Source organism: Hyla sarda, chromosome 1, assembly GCF_029499605.1.
Source record: "Hyla sarda isolate aHylSar1 chromosome 1, aHylSar1.hap1, whole genome shotgun sequence".
Lineage (NCBI taxonomy): Eukaryota > Metazoa > Chordata > Amphibia > Anura > Hylidae > Hyla > Hyla sarda.
Genome location: NC_079189.1, coordinates 281,278,539 through 281,294,549, shown reverse-complemented (window position 1 = coordinate 281,294,549; position 16,011 = coordinate 281,278,539). Strand labels below are relative to the sequence as shown.

The 16,011-nt window shown below is 46.0% G+C and overlaps 1 protein-coding gene across 3 annotated transcripts in view; it reads left to right on the top strand.

Annotated features, from left to right (window-relative positions):
* Positions 1–1,922: 1,922 nt before the first annotated feature.
* The window catches only part of CACTIN (cactin, spliceosome C complex subunit), a 59,974-nt gene continuing 45,885 nt past the window's right edge, over positions 1,923–16,011 (top strand). Inside the window, exons 1-2 of one of the 3 annotated variants that reach the window (XM_056573515.1) lie at positions 1,923–2,408; positions 2,515–3,843. In XM_056573515.1, coding sequence (XP_056429490.1) covers positions 2,543–3,843 — 1,301 coding nt within the window. In that variant the 5' untranslated portion in view covers positions 1,923–2,408; positions 2,515–2,542. Of the gene's footprint in view, positions 3,844–16,011 lie in introns of all 3 variants that reach the window. The other 2 variants (XM_056573509.1, XM_056573500.1) reach the window with 2 other exon arrangements.

Genomic DNA, 16,011 nt, shown 5'->3' with positions numbered 1-16,011 from the left:
GAGGTACAAGTGCATAGAAATGTGATATTATGCAAAGAGTGTGCGAGTGCATGAAAATGTGGATGATGTAACGCAAGGAAAAGGAGAGAAGTGCGCGTGAGGCAAAGTAAAATAAAATATAAACTAAGTAAATATTACTAATGCTAATAACATGTGTTTCAAATGGGAGTATAAAGGTGAAGTACCAATAATAGATGATGCACACTGCGATGAAAAGGAATGAAAAAAAAGGATAGAAGTGCATGAGGATGTGAATATTGTGATCAAGTGATGTTGGATCAGGTGATATGATGTGTGAATATGGCTCCAAAGTAAAAAGTTGGTGCATATAGAAGTGACACTGTATGAAATGTAGGTATAACTATAATGAATAGTTTATTAATAAAAATATAGTTCTTAAAAAACTTTGAAAAATTGAATAAAGGGCAAAATGGAGTATGGCTCTGCAGTGGATAAAAAGACAAAATAAAGATATACATGATCATGCTACATAAAGTAAGGTGCTATATATTGTATCACAGCAGCAATCATAAATAAACTGCAATGGAGGATTCCCAGATGAACGAAAGCTGAAAGAGCACAAAAAAGGAAAAGAAAATTAAAAGCAAAGACAAAAATCAATAAAACCAGAAATAGACACTAGGGACTAGACCAAATGAATAGTACGTGTATGGACATATGTGTGTGTGTTATTACAAAAAAGGGGTATCGCCGTGTGTGGAAATGTCTGACCTATAAAAATATATTGTTAATTAAACCGCACAGTCAATGGCGTAGGCGCAAAAAAATTTCAAAGTCCAAAATAGCGTATTTTTGGTCACTTTTTATATCATGAAAAAAAGAATAAAAGGTGATCAAAAAGTCCGATCAATACAAAAATGGTACCGATAAAAACTTCAGATTACGGCGCAAAAAATTAGTCCTCATACCGCCCCATACACGGAAAAATAAAAAAGTTATAGGGGTCAGAAGATGAGAATTTTTTACGTATACATTTTCCTGCATGTAGTTATGATTTTTTTCAGAAGTACGACAAAATCAAACCTATATAAGTAGGGTATCATTTTAATCGTATGGACCTACAGAATAAAGGTAAGGTGTAATTTTTACCAAAAAATGTACTGCGTAGAAACGGAAGCCCCCAAAAGTTACAAAATTACATTTTTTCTTAAATTTTGTCGCACAATGAATTTTTTTTCCATTTCGCCGTGGATTTTTGGGTAAAATGACTAATGCCACTGCAAAGTAGAATTGGTGGCGCAAAAACTAAGGCATCATATGGAATTTTATGTGCAAAACTGAAAGCGTTATGATTTTTAGAAGGTGATGAGGAAAAAATGAAAATGCAAAAACGGAAAACCTCCCGGTCCTTAAGGGGTTAAGTAGTAAAACAAAATAAAGCCAATACAAACTGAGTATCGTCGTAATCACATGGACCTAAAGATAATGGGGGAGATTTATCAAGGCCTGTGCTGAATAAACGTTGACCAGTTGCCCATGGCAACCAGATTGCTTCTTTAAATTTTTTCAAAAATGAAAGGAGCAATCTTATTGGTTGCTATGGGCAACTGGTCGACTTTTCCAATGCATAAGTTTTGATGAATCTCCCCAAATGTGTCATTTTTATGATATGGAGATGATGATGATAATGCAGAGAAAGCAAAAATTACAAATTAGTTGGTGTGTACACGCACGTGTACACTATATATATATATATATATATATATATATATATACACACATATACACACACACACATACATACACACTACACATATTTTGGCCCTGTTTTCAGCCAGTGGGCTATTAATGGTGGCGCTATTCTGAACAGTGTGTCTCGAGCTGTTGCAAAACTACAACTCCCAGCATGCCCGGACAGCCTTTGGCTGTCCGGGCATGCTGGGAGTTGTAGTTTTGCAACAGCTCGAGACACACTGTTTAGAATAACGCCACCATTGTGTTGTAGTTTTACAATAGTTAGATACACCCTGCTGTAGCGAGACCTGCCTGAGGTAGCTCCACTTTAGACATCATCCTTCCGACTGAACCGCCTCTCTACTCAAGCTCGCTACTGCGCAACTCCCAGTCCCCGACGGACATTTACTATGGTAAACCAGCTGTAGAGATGACGTCATACGGCGACAACGTGATGCGGTCCTTCCTGCGTCGCACCGGTAGAGTATTGTAGCACTTCCGGGTCATCTAAGCTGTGACAGGCTTACTTCTGAAACCGAGGGCTTCACTCTCCTTAGATCTAGGGCGCCTGCTGGTGCGCGGACTTTCCTTGACGACCCTTCTCTGTGCCTCTTCTTTACCTCGTCCCCGGCACTGGACATCTTGCTCTGCCTGCCCTGCTCTCTTCTTCTTCCGGGGTTGGAGTCTTTTGCTGCACAGACGTTCTTCATCCTGTAGGTACAGAGGCAACAACTTAAAAGCTTTAAACCTGTGTTTCTCCAGTGTAACTTGTGAGGAATAGCAAGTTTACTTGAAACCCTTTGTATATTTTGGGCACAGGTCAGACCGGGGGTGTTTTACTATATTCATGTCGCAGGGCACCCGGTCTCCGGTAAGAAGGCGCCGTTTTGATAAGTGGCGACGAAGCCGAAACTCTGATCGGTCTGATAGTTCTGATTCGGAAGAAGAGTCCCGCAGCCGGACACGTTCAAACAGCAAGGAGAGAAGTCGATATCTGGACTGCTTCAGCACACAAGACGTTGGGAAATTGAGGCCCAGAGCCAGTTCAAGCAGTGAGGAGAGAGCCCGAAAGAGCAAATACCACCACCACTCCAACAGTAAGGAGAACAATGAGGAAAGCAGGCATAGGCCTAGGGATAGCAGTCAGGATAGGTCCTTGGGAAAGAAGCACCATGCCCGTTCCAGCAGTGATGACAGTACTAGGCAAGGGAAACACGTTGTTCGTTCTAGCAGTCAGGAAAGGATGAAAGAAAGCAGGCATTATGCTCGATCCAGCAGTCCGGGAGGAAGGAGGTACCATTCCAGTTCAAGCTGTGAGAGAAGCCGCAGGAAAAAAGACTGTGCACGTTCCAGTAGTCAAGAGAGCTTTGGGAGAAGGCCCATTCGAGCCCATTCAAACAGTAAGGAAAACTACAAACATAATAAAATTGACACAGACTCCAGTCAAGAGGGTTTCAGAGTAAAGACCAGCAGTCAGGAAAGGTCTAAACAAAGAAAGTCTTGTGCCCGTTCCAGCAGTCGGGAAAGCTTTAAGAAAAGGAGAGCTAGGGCCCGTTCCAACAGCCGGGAAAGGTCTAAACAAAGAAAGCCCCGTGCCCGTTCCAGCAGTCAGGAAAGCTTGGAGAAAAGGAGAAATAGAGCCCGTTCCAGCAGTCAGGAAAGGTCTAAACAAAGAAAGCCCCGTGCCCGTTCCAGCAGTCAGGAAAGCTTGAAGAAAAGGAGAAATAGAGCCCGTTCCAGCAGTCAGGAAAGGTCTAAACAAAGAAAGCCCCGTGCCCGTTCCAGCAGTCAGGAAAGCTTGGAGAAAAGGAGAAATAGAGCCCGTTCCAGCAGTCAGGAAAGGTCTAAACAAAGAAAGCCCCGTGCCCGTTCCAGCAGTCAGGAAAGCTTGGAGAAAAGGAGAAATGGTGCTCGTTCCAGCAGTCGGGATAGGTCTAAACAAAGAAAGTCCCGTGCCCGTTCCAGCAGTCAGGAAAAGTCTAAACGCAAAAAGCACCATGCCCGTTCCAGCAGTCGGGAAAGCTTTGAGAAAAGTAGGCATAGTGTGCGTTCTAGAAGTAAAGAAAAGCATGAGAAAACAAGATCCAGAAACCATTCCAGAAATCAGAATGTCTCGGGAAGAAAAAAGAAAGGGCGTAGAAAATCCAGGTAAGAATGGCATGTATAAAAAGATTGCACCCTCCTAGGCTTTACTCACATATCCATATTAGTGTTCTGTATTGTATGGATCTTCAAGACTAGGCTTTTACAAGCATAATTCCACTAAGAAATTATGTTCAGAAATTCCGGTGCAGCAGAATCCCATTGCCTTTAATGGGATTCCACTGCACAGTGCACACTTCAGATTTTCGGCAGCGGAGCTTCTGCCGCTGAAATTCCACTTCAGAAGAAATGATCTTGCTCATTCTTTTGTCGGAATGTGCCTAGAATACATTGCAGTCTATGGTGACGGCAATGTCCGTGCTGTCCTATTTCCTTATGGAATGTCCGGCGATTGCGAAGTATGAACCCTGCCCAATAGAAGACCCATAGAATTACCTGTAATGTTATGTAAGAGTATACAGAGGTACCTTACTGTCTTTAGAAACAACTTGTTTAAAAAAAAAAAAAAAAAAAAAAATATATATATATATATATATATATATATATATATATATATATACTTCCCATAAAAAGTATTTTCATAATATATGTAGCGAAAGATGTGAAAACTATTTTAAAGGACAAGTACCATGCTGATAAGTACAGAAAAATGTATCCCTTATCCGCAGGATAGGGGATAAGTTTTTGATGTGGGGGTCCGAGCGCTGTGGCCCCTCGCGATCGATTGTACGAAGCCCCGGCTCTCCCACAGAGTGACGCGTCACGACCCCTGCCCGAAGCTGGGGCCACCACACCCCCTCCATATATCTTTTATGGGAGAGCCGTTTGGCCATCTTCAGCCCTCCCATAGAGATATATAAAGGGGGCGTGCGTGGTGTTCTCCACTTCTGGCGGGGGTCGAGACGCGACACTCTGTGGGAGAGCCGGGGCTCCATACAATCGATCACGAGGGCCCACAGTGCTTGCTTCCCTTGCGATCTAAAATGTATCCCTATCCTGCGACCACTAGGGGTCTGTCTCTTTTAATTTTGCAAAGGAACTCTGGTATCCAAGCCTTTTTGGTCCTAGCAACAAGAAATTTGGACCCATTTGCTGAAGGGAGTGGGGTTTGGTTCTCTCTTTTGGGGTTTGGTTCTCTCTTTGCTCCCTCCAGCGCAGTGTATAATCCAGGTTTCACCAATGTGAGCTGAGCCTTTGTAAGATCCAGACGACTTTCAGCCTTTTCAGAATTGGAGCATTTCCACACCCATACACTGACAAGCAATATAAGGTGCTGAATTATTTATATGCAAAGTGATTTCTCTTTTTCTTGTGTATTTGCATTATATAGCTTCCACATGGCTGCTTTATGGTTATAAAATGCATGTATTTTAGTTCTTTCATATTTTTCATTTTACTATCTGAATATCTGAAATCTTGCAGCGTACATTTTGGCACTAGTCCAAACCAAAGTGAGAACTATTAATCACAAAATTACAAATTGTATTGATAAAATATAATTACCAAAAAAGTCCCACCCATAAGAACACGTACACCGAGGACAGTTCAAAAACATGATGGTGAGGAAACACCAATACATAAATAATTGTAGAATACCAAAATATATACTCTGCTTCTTCCAAATGTGACATGGAAAAAAGATTGTGACATGGGGGGGGGGGGGGGGAGAAATGTGACGGGGTATGGAGGAATATGCCATTGGGGGGAGGGGGAATGTGACATGGGGGGGAAATGTGATATGGGGTGAGATGGGATATGGGGGAAGAATGTGACGGGGAGGGGAGGGATGGGACAAGGGGGGGGGGGGAGAATGTCGGGGAGGGTGAATGTGACATTGGGAGGGGAGAATGTGGGGAATGTGACGGGGGGGAATGTGACAAAGGGGTGAGATGTGATATGGGGGAAGGATGTGACGGGAGGTGGAGAATGGGACTGGGAATGTGTCGGGGTGGGAGGGGAATATGATGGGGGGTAAGAAGTGATATGGGGAGGGAATGTGACGGGGAGGTGAGAATGGGGAGGGAGGAATGTAACGGGGGGGGGGTGTGACATGTGATATGGTGGGGGAATGTGACATAGGGAGAAGATGTGTGTCACGATTCGGCTTCCAGGTAGTGGATCCTCTGTGTCAGCGAGGGATTGGCGTGGACCGTGCTAGTGGACCGGTTCTAAGAGGCTACTGGTTTTCACCAGAGCCCGCCGCAAAGCGGGATGGTCTTGCTGCGGCAGTAGCAACCAGGTCGTATCCACTAGCAACGGCTCTACCTCGCTGACTGCTGAGAAGGCGTGGGACAGAAGGACTAGGCAGAGGCAAGGTCAGACGTAGCAGAAGGTCGAGGGCAGGCGGCAAGGTTCGTAGTCAGGATGGGTAGCAGAAGTTCAGGTACACAGGCTTTGGACACACTAAACGCTTTCACTGGCACAAGGCAACAAGATCCGGCAAGGGAGTGCAAGGGAGGAGACTAGATAAAGGCAGGGAGCAGGTGGGAGCCAATTAAGCTAATTGGGCCAGGCACCAATCATTGGTGCACTGGCCCTTTAAGTCTCAGAGAGCTGGCGCGCGCGCGCCCTAGAGAGCGGAGCCGCGCGCGCCAGCACATGACAGCAGGGGACCGGGACGGGTAAGTGACCTGGGATGCGATTCGCGAGCGGGCGCGTCCCGCTGTGCGAATCGCATCCCCAACGGCCAAAACAGTGCAGCGCTCCCGGTCAGCGGGACTGACCGGGGCGCTGCAGGGAGAAAGACGCCGTGAGCGCTCCGGGGAGGAGCGGGGACCCGGAGCGCTAGGCGTAACAGTACCCCCCCCCTTAGGTCTCCCCTTCTCTTTGTCCGGAGACTGCCTCCCCTGGGATGAGGACACCGGGAAAGAATGGAGGGTTTCCTCAACGGCAGGCAGTACAGCAGGAGTGGGAATGGGGAGGGAGGGCAGAGGGCGAGGCCTGGCACGGGGCAGTGTGACACCAGGACGGGGGCCATGGGGAGGCACAGAGGCTTGCCTGATGGGACTGGGAGGGGGGGAGAGGCACTTCCTGTGGCAGGCAGAGTCCCAGTTCCTGATCTCCCCGGTGGTCCAATCAATGGTGGGGGAATGAAGCCGGAGCCAAGGCAGACCGAGGAGGACCTCAGAGGTACAGTTGGGGAGAATGAAGAACTCAATCCTTTCGTGGTGGGGTCCGATAGACATCAGGAGGGGTTCTGTGCGGTAACGCACGGTGCAGTCCAATCTGGCTCCGTTGACCGCGGAAATGTAGAGCGGTTTGACGAGACGGGTCACCGGGATGCTGAATCTATTAACAAAGGACTCTAACATGAAATTCCCGGAGGCACCAGAGTCCAAGCAGGCCACGGCTGAGATGGAGGAGTTGGCTGTAGGGGAAATCCGCACGGGCACCGTGAGACGTGGAGAAGAAGACTTAGAAGCAAAAGATGCCACACCCACGTGAGCTGGGTGCGTGCGTGCGTTTCCCAGGCGTGGAGGACGGATAGGGCAATCCACCAAGAAATGCTCAGTACTGGCACAGTACAGACAGAGATTTTCTTCTCTACGGCGATTCCTCTCTTCCTGGGTCAGGCGAGACCGATCCACTTGCATGGCCTCCTCGGCGGGAGGCCCAGGCGAAGACTGCAAAGGATGCTGTGGGAGAGGTGCCCAGAGATCTAAGTCTTTTTCCTGGCGGAGCTCTTGGTGTCGCTCAGAAAAACGCATGTCAATGCGGGTAGCCAAATGGATGAGTTCTTGGAGGTTGGCAGGAATCTCTCGTGCGGCCAGCACATCCTTGATGCGACTGGATAGGCCTTTTTTAAAGGTCGCGCAGAGAGCCTCATTATTCCAGGATAGTTCAGAAGCAAAAGTACGGAATTGTATGGCGTACTCGCCAACGGAAGAATTACCCTGGACCAGGTTCAGCAAGGCAGTCTCAGCAGAAGAGGCTCGGGCAGGTTCCTCAAAGACACTTCGGACTTCAGCAAAGAAGGACTGGACTGTGGCTGTGGCAGGATCATTGCGGTCCCAGAGCGGTGTGGCCCAAGACAAGGCCTTTCCTGAAAGAAGACTTACTACGAACGCCACCTTAGACCGTTCTGTAGGAAACAAGTCTGACAACATCTCCATATGCAGGGAACACTGAGACAAAAATCCACGGCAGAGTCTGGAGTCCCCATCAAATTTGTCCGGCAGGGACAAGCGGAGGTTAGGAGCGGCCACTCGCTGCGGAGGAGGTGCAGGAGCTGGCGGAGGAGATGGTTGCTGCTGTAGCAGAGGCAGAATTTGCTGTAACATGGCGGTCAACTGCGACAGCTGCTGTCCTTGTTGGGCAATCTGCTGCGATTGCTGAGCGACCACCGTGGGAAGATCAGCGAGACTTGGCAGCGGCACCTCAGCGGGATCCATGGCCGGATCTACTGTCACGATTCGGCTTCCAGGTAGTGGATCCTCTGTGTCAGCGAGGGATTGGCGTGGACCGTGCTAGTGGACCGGTTCTAAGAGGCTACTGGTTTTCACCAGAGCCCGCCGCAAAGCGGGATGGTCTTGCTGCGGCAGTAGCAACCAGGTCGTATCCACTAGCAACGGCTCTACCTCGCTGACTGCTGAGAAGGCGTGGGACAGAAGGACTAGGCAGAGGCAAGGTCAGACGTAGCAGAAGGTCGAGGGCAGGCGGCAAGGTTCGTAGTCAGGATGGGTAGCAGAAGTTCAGGTACACAGGCTTTGGACACACTAAACGCTTTCACTGGCACAAGGCAACAAGATCCGGCAAGGGAGTGCAAGGGAGGAGACTAGATAAAGGCAGGGAGCAGGTGGGAGCCAATTAAGCTAATTGGGCCAGGCACCAATCATTGGTGCACTGGCCCTTTAAGTCTCAGAGAGCTGGCGCGCGCGCGCCCTAGAGAGCGGAGCCGCGCGCGCCAGCACATGACAGCAGGGGACCGGGACGGGTAAGTGACCTGGGATGCGATTCGCGAGCGGGCGCGTCCCGCTGTGCGAATCGCATCCCCAACGGCCAAAACAGTGCAGCGCTCCCGGTCAGCGGGACTGACCGGGGCGCTGCAGGGAGAAAGACGCCGTGAGCGCTCCGGGGAGGAGCGGGGACCCGGAGCGCTAGGCGTAACAATGTGATGGGAGAAGATGTGACAATGAGGGGAGAATGTGACAGGGGAGATAGAAATTAAATTTTATTATCGCATCGAAATCGCAATATTTAGGCCCATAATTGCAATCGCACATTTTCCCCTTATCTTGCAGCCCTAATTGGGGCATTGTATGATTTTTGGGGGCCTGATTGGTTAAATGCATTTGATAAATTTATACATGATTTCCCACATGCCTTATGAGATATTATCCCAATAACAGTACTTGCACTTTAGCATTATCTCTATTGTTGTGACCTTCAGTGATTTAATTTTTCTGCATACCATATATATTTTGGTATTCTACCATTATTTAATTTATGTATTGGTGTTTCCCCACCATCATGTTTTTTTTTAACACTCAAACCAAGACACTTTATTGATAATGAAAAGATGGCATGACAATGTAATAAAATATATAATAAAAACCTATACAAAAGCCCTTCAGGGCAACAAATGAACAATAAATTGCATCAGTCAGTCTGCAAATGTTAATAAGTAGAAGTATGAAGTACAATATCATCTTGTATCAAGATAAGGATTAGGCATATGCCACCAACAATGATCATAAAGATGCATACATTAATTGGTGACACTCTCTTTCACACTAATAAAGGGAAAACTATGAGATATAGGAAGATTGTAAGGGGAAGAAATCCATGGTTCCCAAATGATATTAACCCCTTAGGGACTCAGCCTATTTTCACCTTAAGGACGCAGCCCTTTTTTGCAATTCTGACCACTGTCACTTTATGCATTCATAGCTCTGAGATGCTTTTACTGATTATTCTGAATCCGAGATTTGTTTTTTCGTGACACATTCTACTTTAACACAGTGGTAATTTTCGTCGTTACTTGCATCCTTGCTTGGTGAAAAAAAAAAAAAAAATTTTAAAATTTACCATTTTTCTAACTTTGAAACTCTCTGCTTGTAAGGAAAATGGATATTCCAGATAAATTGTATATTTATTCACAAATACAATGAGGGACATTTATCAATGTTTGCTTATGTATTCCTTTTTTTTTATTTTTTTTTTTAGTAATTTTTTTCCTTACTTTTGTTTTGCTTATGTGTGACTTATTTATCAACTGGTTTCCGCCTGTTGATAATTTTCTTTCACGTAAGCAATTTTTCCTTTTTTACTTTTGTAGTAGCTTTTTCTGCTCCATGTTTGAGCTGGAGTAAATTTAGTCAATTTTTAACCCTCTTGCGACTTTTTTTTGCGCAGTTGCGACTGTCGCAGTTAATAAATACCTGACTACCCGTAGTCCATTTTAAAATTATTACTACGTAGTTAATTTTTGGAAAACTTGCTTTTCTCGCTTTCCAGTCAAAATGTCGCACGAAAAATCGCGGTCGCAGTTGCGACAATTTTGCGACAATTATAGTAAAGAAAACCTGACTAAACCCGTTGATAGATGTCCATAAATATGTCTACTTTATTTTGACATCATAAAGTTGGCATGTTTTTACTTTTTGAAGACCTATAGCGGCAATTTTCACAAAAATTTCTAAATCTGAATTTTTCAGGGACCAGTTAAGTTTGAAGTGGCTTTGAGGAGTGTTTCTGTGAGAAATACCACATTATAGAAACTACACCCCTCAAAGTATTCAAAAGGACATTCAGAAAGTTTAACCCTTTAGGTGTTTCACAAGAACAAAAATCTAAATCTGCTTTTTTTTTTTACACTAACATGTTCTTGTAACCCCATTTTTTTTCATTTTTAAAAGTGGTATTAGGAGAAAAAGCCCCCCAAATTTGTAGCCCAATTTCTCTCGAGTATGGAAATACCTCATATGTTGACATAAAGTGCTCTTTGGGCTCACAACATAGCTCAAGAGGGAAAGAGCAACTGTGGGATTTTTTAAAGCAAATTTTGCTGTCATGGTTTTTGGGGGCCATGTTGCATTTAGGAAGCCCCCATGGTGCCAGAACAGCAAAAAAAAAAAAAACACATCGCATACTATTTTGGAAACTACACCCCTCAAGAAACATAACAAGGGGTATAGTGAGCCTTAACACCTCACACGTATTTGACGACTTTACGTTGAAGTTGGATGTGAAAATGGAAAATTTGATTAACACTAAAATGATGGTGTTACCCCAAATTTTTCATTTTCACATGGTGTAATAGTAGAAAATGGACCCCAAAATTTGAAGCCCAATTTCTCCCGATTAAGAAAATGCCCCATATGTGGACGTTAAATGCTCTTCTGGCGCACTACAGGCCTCAGAACAGAAGGAGCGCCATTGGATTTTTGGAAACAGACACCATGTGACACCATTTTGGAGACTAGACCCCTCCAGGAACATAACAAGGGTTACAGTGAGTATTTACACCTCACAGGTTTTTTGAACAGTGGGCCGTAAAAGTGAAAAATTTAGATTTTTTTTTTGCACTATATTGATAGTGTTAACCTAAATGTTTTATTTTCCCATGGGGTAATAGGGCAAAAGGCCCCCAAAATTTGTAGTGCAATTTCTCTTGAGAGAGAAAATACCCCATATGTGGATGTAAAATGCTCTGTGGGCACACTGCAATGCTCCGAATAGAAGGAGCACCATTGGGCTTTTGGAGTCAAAAGTTTGTTGGAATTAAAGTCGGGGGCCATGTGCATTTACAAAGCCCCCATTGTGCAAGAACCACAGAAACCCCCCACATGTGACACCATTTTGGAAACTACACCCCTCAAGGAACATAACAAGGGTTATAGTGAGTATTTACACATCACATGTTGTTTTTTAAACAGTGGGCCGTAAAAGTGAAAGAATTGATTTTTTAAGACTTTTACAAGAGTTTTACAAGTAGTAAGAGAAAAAAATCTCCCCAAATTTTGTAGCCCAATTTCTCCAGAATAAGAAAATACCCCAAGGTGGAAAAGCACTATGCGGGTGCAAAACAGGGCTAAGGAGTGAGACAACACTGATGAGATTAGAGGCCTAAAGTGGTGATTTGAACTGCGATGGTTGAGGTTCTGACGTAAAATCTAAAAAAAATAATAATAAAAAACCCTGGCAAGTGACCACAATTTTGAAACTACACCCCTCAAGGAAGGTAACAAGGGGTACAGTGAGTACTTACACATCACAGGTTTTTTGAACAGTGGGCCGTAAATTTAAACATTTTATTTTTTTAAACTAAAATGCTTGGGTTACCCAATTTTTTACATTTTCACAAGGGGTAATGGGAGAAATTGGGTTACAAATTTTGGAGGGCTTTTTCTCCTGACCATGGAAATACATCCACATATGGGGTAACGTGCTGGACGGGCGCACAACAAGGCTCAGAAGTCATAGAGGTCACTTTGTATTTGTGGCCTTTGGCATATCAGTAGCTGACTATTACATACATTCAGAGGAAAATACAAAAATGAAACACCCACATGTGACACCATTACAGAAAGTACCCACCCTGAGGAATGGGTATTAGGGCTAAAGAGGACATTTTGAATGCACGGGTGTTTCCTAAATTTATTTTCCAGGAATGGATGAAGGGTAGCTTTTGAAAATTGACATTTTCAACCTATACTCTGCTTCATCTCTCTGGGAATAACTAACGTGACTCCGAATCGCCTGGAAATACGACAGAGCTCATGAGCGAGAACTCTTTGCATTTGAGGCGGATGTTTGTTACAGACCTAACAGTTACATACATTCAGAAGAAAATGCAAGAAAAGAACACCCACATGTGAGCCTATTACAAACAATACACCCCATAGGGAAGGTGTGTATGGGGTGAAGTGGAGATTTGGAACAGACGGGTGTTCCCTAAATTTATTTTCCAGGAATGGATGAAGAGTACTATGGGGGGGGGGGGGGGGGGGGGAATGAAAATTGCAATTTTAGTACTGATATGCCAATTATATTCCCAGAATGATTCAGAGTGTAGCCGAAAGTAAAAATTATGCCCGCCCCAAACCCTATGTTCTGAATGGCTGTCCCTATTCTGTTGCCTCAAATGGGCAGCGCTCTCTCCCCACCTGAGCGGGTGTGCATTTGAGGTAACTGCAAACCCCCAATGCTGTTGACTTTGTGTCCCATTACCCATTTTTTGTGGGGGGGAATTATCAGGGGTATTGGGGAAAAAAAATATATATTTTTTTTGGGTGTTTGGTTTTAAAATTTTGAAGACAATGTACTTTGGACTGGTACATTGTAGTCAAATTCTGGGGAATTAAAATCAGGGAAAAGGATTAAAGGGGTACTACCGTGCTGACAACTTATCCCCTATCTAAAGGATTGGGGATAAGTTGCATGATCGCGCGGGGTCCCGCGGCTGGGGACCCCGCGATCTCGCACCCAGCTCCACTCCGCATCCGCTCCGGGTCTGATGACGGGGCTGGTGATCGTGACGTCACAGCTCCGACCCGTGTGACTTCACGCTCCGCCCCTCAATGCAAGTCTATGGCAGTCGGCGAGACAGCTGTCTCGTCCCCTGCCATAGACTTACATTGAGGGGGCGGAACCGTGACGTCACGATACTCTGGCCCAGTGATCGGCAGTCATTTAGACCCGGAGCGGATGTTTGCTCCAGGGCCTAATGAGAGCGGGGTGCTGCATGCGAGATCATGGGGATCCCCAGCAGCGGGACCCCGTGCGATCAGGCAACTTATCCCCTATGCTTTAGATAGGGGATAAGTTGTCTGCATGGTAGTACCCCTTTTAAAATTTAGTGCTCCATGGAAGTGTGATACTCCCTGAAGCAGTTTTTAATGCAGAGGCCCAGATGATCGGGGCAAGTATCGCATTGAGTGGTGGTGTCCTTACAAATCCCCTTCTTGCGACACACTCTGAATTTTTTCTGGGATTGTCCCTTCTTTCCAGTGTGGGGGACCTCACCTGGAAAGTGTTGGCCGGGGACCATCCGGGGCACTGAAGTTCCAGAGGTGCTCTGACCCGCTCCTTGGCGGTCACCAAAGATGAGGGCCTTTAGAACTACCTCTTGGAATTCCAGAAATGTCTCTGTGTAGCCAGCGTACTGGGACAGTTCAAAAGCGTTGTACATGGCAACCTGTACCATGTATACCGCAACTTTTTTTGTACCATGCCCGTGTTTTCCTCATGGTGTTATATGGTTTGAGGACTTGATCAGAAAGATCAACTCCCCCCATATACCGATTGTAGTCAAGGATACAATCGGGCTTGAGGACCGGTCCCACGGTACCTCGCACAGAGACAGGGGTGCTGTCGTTCCCATGAATAGTGGTGAGCATAAGGACATCCCTCTTGTCCTTATACCTGAACAGCAACAGGTTTTCATGGGAAAAGGCACGGGACTCACCCCGGGGGATAGGAATTTGGAGGGGATAGGAACGAAGGCCTCTTTGATTCTTACGGACTGGCCCACAAGCGACCGTGGATCTGGCGGCGAGGGATGTGAAGAGAGGGATACTAGTATAAAGGTGGTAACTTTAACTAGCAATGGGTGCAAAAGGCCCCAAACAATTTTCCCACTAACACCCAGAGTGGGGGAACAATTTGGGGGTTCAATGCGGGAATCTCGTCCCTCATACACCATAAACTTGCAAGTGTACCCGGAGGAACTCACGCAAAGTTTATACATCTTCACGCCATACCGCGCTAACTTGGTAGGGATGTATTGCCGGAAGCTGAGTCTCCCCTTAAAGCTGATGAGACTCATCAATAGCGACCTCCCTTCCAGGGACATAGGCCTCCCAAAATTTGGCCCCGAAGTGATTGATGACCGGCCTGATTTTATACAGGTGGTCATACGTGGGATCAGTTCGGGGGGGGGGATTATCAGCATAATGCAAACATTTCCGAATGTCCTCAACCCGGAACGGGTCATGGCCATACTGTAGAGCGGGATCTGGTAAAGGACGTCCCCGCTCCAGTATTGCCTGACATTTTGGCTTTTTAACTAGGCCCATATGCAGCACGAGGCCCCGAAAGGTCCTCATTTCAGCTGCACTGACTGGGAACCAGCCACCGGGCCTAGCTAAAAAGGAGCATGGGTTTGCGGAAAGTACTGTTGGGCGTACAGCTTCGTCTGCTCAACCATCAGATTGACAAAGTAGTCACTGAAAAAAAAAAAAACTGAAATAGTCCATTTCAGTGGACCCGACAATGTCAATCTTGATTCCTGAGTCTCCAACAAACTTGGGACTCACGGGCTCGTGGTCCGCTGGCTGAGTCCAGACAAGTTCACCTGTACTGGGTACCAGTAAACTTGGCTTGGGGGCTTGACTAGTATGAGCGCCAGGGGGACTCATACCAGCATGGGGCACAGCGTCCGGAGCAGAGGAGGTTTGCGGACCCGCTTGGCGGCATCTCCGCTGCCTTGGTGGCTCCTCATCAGAACTAGATGATGAGGAGGACGAGGAAATAAGGAAGGTGGGGTCTTCCTCTCAGATGCTTTCAGAGTCAGAGGAAAGTATGGCATATGCCTCTTCCGCTGAAAGCGCTCTGCGGGCCATTTCCCTACTCTAATGGGGGATGAAGTGTATATATGTGGGGGAAAATTTTATTGGTGTGTGTGCTGCGTGTGGTGTGGTGCGATACTTTTTGCCTTAACCTAAATAAACCTAACAGAAAAAAATATAAACTAAAAAGGGAAAAAAAATAACTTTAAAAAAAATAAGACTTCTAGCGCAAAAAAAGCCCTGCACCAAAAAAAAGAGTTTGCCTAATCAGTGGTGTGCGCACTGGTTAGCGCTTAGTGGGGGTTCCGACCACTCAGCCCAGAACAGTGGCTGGTGGCACGTACAGACCCCCACACAAAATACCCGAAAAATAAAATAAAAAAAGCTTAACCCCCCCAAAAAATGCACCTGCCTGAACCCATAAAAACCTGCTAATCAGTGATAAGTCACTGATAGCAGTGGGGCAGGCCGCACACAGAGGTACGGTCCGTCCACACAGCGCAGGCCTGCTACTGGTGGCACGGACCGCCTATTAGTGCAAAAAATAAAATAAAAAAAGCTGCTATAGCCCGAAAAAACACCTGCATCAGAAAAAAAAAGCTTTAGGGCCCGCGTCACGCAGCTAAAGGTGCTGCGGACCCTGGAACACCTACATCTAAAGCTTTCCCTAACGCTGCTTTGCCAGGGGGGCACAGAACAATGC